At 43.4% G+C, this 3046-nt stretch overlaps 1 protein-coding gene across 1 annotated transcript; it reads left to right on the top strand.

The window, feature by feature from the left end:
- The first annotated feature begins 478 nt into the window (after window positions 1-478).
- Window positions 479-1755, top strand: LOC128253095 (arylalkylamine N-acetyltransferase-like 2). The gene has a single exon (XM_052981245.1). The coding sequence runs from the start codon at window positions 521-523 to the stop codon at window positions 1169-1171; it is 651 nt and encodes a 216-aa protein (XP_052837205.1). The 5' UTR covers window positions 479-520; the 3' UTR covers window positions 1172-1755.
- The last annotated feature ends 1291 nt before the right edge of the window (window positions 1756-3046 follow it).

Below are 3046 nucleotides of genomic sequence, written 5' to 3'. Positions count from 1 at the left end.
ACACTCCGCTTTGGATGGAATTGCGAATTAACTCGGGATCAGAGAATACTAGGCATAGTGTTAAGGTACAAAACAGTTTATCAGCAACTTTCTTAGATCTGTATCTGAGGGAATATCACTTTATGATATTAACAAGATCTGAACTTAACTTGGGATGAACCCTTTTATCAGGTGGCGTCAATCGGATCTTCAAATTGTATGTGGGAATTATTCACACGCTCAGAAAAGCACTAAAGTCGTTAAACTTCGGGGTCGCCAGCAAGCACACAATATTTCGCAAAGCTTTGATAAGAACAGTGCGTCGGGTCAGTGGGTGGATGGGTGGATGGGCGGATGGGTGGATGGATGGAGGGTGGATGGGCGGTGCCTTCTCAGCGGGCTGGCGGAGGGCCCTAAATTGGGGAAAAGCTCAGAACAAGGCGAGCAAGCTCACTGCATGAGTGGGGGCATACAAGTATATAACTAATAAATTGCCCCGAATTTCGCTCAGTTTCAGTCAGCCAGTGGGGCACTTAGGAAGATGTCAGCGATCGCCATACGCGCCATGAGAATGGAAGACTTTGACGAGGTCGAGTCTTTTCTCGCAGTGCATTTCTTCAAGCACGAGCCGCTGATGCTGATCCCCCAGCCGGATGCGGCGCAGAGCCAAGTGGTGCCGGAGGAGGCCGAGCTGCACCGCTCGCTCATTCCCCAGGACCTCTCCTTGGTGGCCGTCGACGGCGAGCGCATTGTGGGCGTGGCCCTGGCCGGGGAACTGGTTCCCGGGGATCTGGAGAGGGAGTTCCAGGAGGCCGAGCGGAAGGAGGTCAAGTGCCTGCTGGACAAGATCCACAAGTTCCTGGCAGGGATCGAGAGGCAGGCAGACATCTTCGCCCACTTCGGCGTGGACCGCGCCCTCTACCTCTACATGCTCGGCGTGGACAGCTCGGTGCGACGCCAGCGGCTGGGCTCCCGCCTGGTGGCTGCCACCATCGAGCTGGGCCGCCAGCGGGGATTCCCCGTGGTGACCTCCACCTGCACCAACCTCTTCTCCCGCCGCCTCATGACCGGCCTCCGCATGGAGTGTGTTCTCTCGAAGGACTACGCGGACTACAAGGACGAGCGCGGGGAGATCCTCCTTCCGGCGACCAGTCCCCACACCTCGGCCAGTGTCGTTGGCATCCGGCTGTAGCGGCACCAAAGAAGAGCATAGCTAAGAAATCGCCCTTATTGGAATAAGGCAAGGATGGAGGATAGGATGTGGTGGGTCTCACGTAAACGGGATCGATCTGTTGGAATTGTTGATCAAGACCAAAAAGAGCTTTGCTTATATTAACAGCCATAATCTAAACAAGTTCACAGCTATTTGGCAATCAGTTTATAATTAAGCAAAGAACAAGAAAGCAAGCTAAAAAAGACTACTTTTTGAGATACATGCAAGTTGTTATTCCAGTCGTTAGCAAAGCAGCAGTTCGATTTTTATAAAATTTAAGCTCGTATTTCAAGCAAAACTGAAAATACAAAATTCAAAAGACACCTTAAAACAGATGGCAATGCCAAAAAATTGTAGGTAGTTTTCTAAATCAGGTCCAGTGTAAATAATATTTTAAAATATTTATTAAACCGAAAATGTTCATTTATTATGAACTTGAGTGTTTTATTTTTGACAAAGCTTTTTATTATGATTTCTCAACTTGAACAGCTAAAGTCGTAAAAAAGGTCTGGCACTTCTCTTCTGTCTGAGTCTGGACATCCCCCGCACTCATCCAGATAGCTTAGCATTCTACTTTATAGTATTTTATCTACCATTAAAGGGCAATATAAATGTTGTCGGTATCGTGCTTCTATTCTACCGCCTTCGCACTAAAACTAATTGTTGTTTTATTGTGTTTGTAATCCAATCCACTGTCGAAACGCTAACCACTTGCGGTACAGCAAAAAGTATGTATGAGATACACATGGGGTAGAGGACTAGCAAAAAACATATACATTATTCTTATGTAATGTATGTATTGTAATTTTTATTGGCATTGCAAACACTGTTAGCATGCATCACTGTAAAATTCACCTGGCTTATATTATTTGTTGAATAATATTTTGACAGATACGTTTTGATATTCGCAATGCCTTACGTTTATGACTCGGAAGAATAAGTTGAACCTGATAGTCAATACACTGTGTCATGACATTTCAATTTATGACATCAATTTTTTATTACATATACCTTTTCCAAAAAATTGTAGTTATAAAACCAAATTCCAAAATTTTTTAAATGATTTAGTTTGTTGAAAAAATGTTTCATAATATTCATTATTTTGATAATTTTTACTTTTATAATTCTGTAATGCGTAATTCCTCATCCATACCAATTCTTATTAATTTGTTTCATAGAATAAATTAAGTTATTCGATTATCTCATTGGGTTCACAAGATATAATTTTTAGAACGAAAAAACTCAAAACGACGAACTGTGCGTCGCATTTGCTTCCAAAAATACAGCTGCATAGTCTTAGTTTCTTGTTATACCCGTAACTCGTAGAGTAAAAAGGTACATTTTGTAGTCGTTCAAAGTATGAAACGGATAGAAGGAAGCGTTTTTGCCCATATAAAGTATATAGGTTCGTCGATCTAACCATGTCCGTCTGTCCGTCTGTATGAACGCTGAGATCTGCAAAAATTATAAGAATTAGAGATTTGGGATTTGTCATGCAGGTCCAAGTAATTCCTACGCAGCGCAGGTTTATTTCAAAACAGAACCACGCCCACTCAAACGCCCACAAGTCGTGAAAGAACTTCATACCAATCGGTAGACACTTAAACATTCAAAATTTTTATTATTTTCGAAGTTATAGGGTTATTAAGTTCACTGCCGACACTTTGTCCCCCAACTGTCGCAACCCCGCTGCTGCTCGTCCGCTGCTTTGCCGCTGCTCGTCCGCTGCTTTGCTGCTGCTCGTCCGCTAGTGGAACAGGTCAGAGAGCTTTCTTGCCTATTAAGAAGTGGAAACCAAAAAGCTTTGGTCTGTTGTTGATGTTAAAATAAGATCCAAGTTTAAAACAGTACGGA

The sequence above is a fragment of the Drosophila gunungcola genome (genome assembly GCF_025200985.1).
Source record: "Drosophila gunungcola strain Sukarami chromosome 2L unlocalized genomic scaffold, Dgunungcola_SK_2 000007F, whole genome shotgun sequence".
NCBI lineage: Eukaryota > Metazoa > Arthropoda > Insecta > Diptera > Drosophilidae > Drosophila > Drosophila gunungcola.
The sequence above is the reverse complement of the archived record's forward strand: the minus strand, read 5'-3'. Positions and strand labels throughout refer to the sequence as shown.

What these genes read in the sequence shown, in the direction of transcription:
- LOC128253095 (XM_052981245.1), top strand. Translation starts at nt 521, where the DNA reads ATGTCAGCGATCGCCATACGCGCCATGAGAATGGAAGACTTTGACGAG.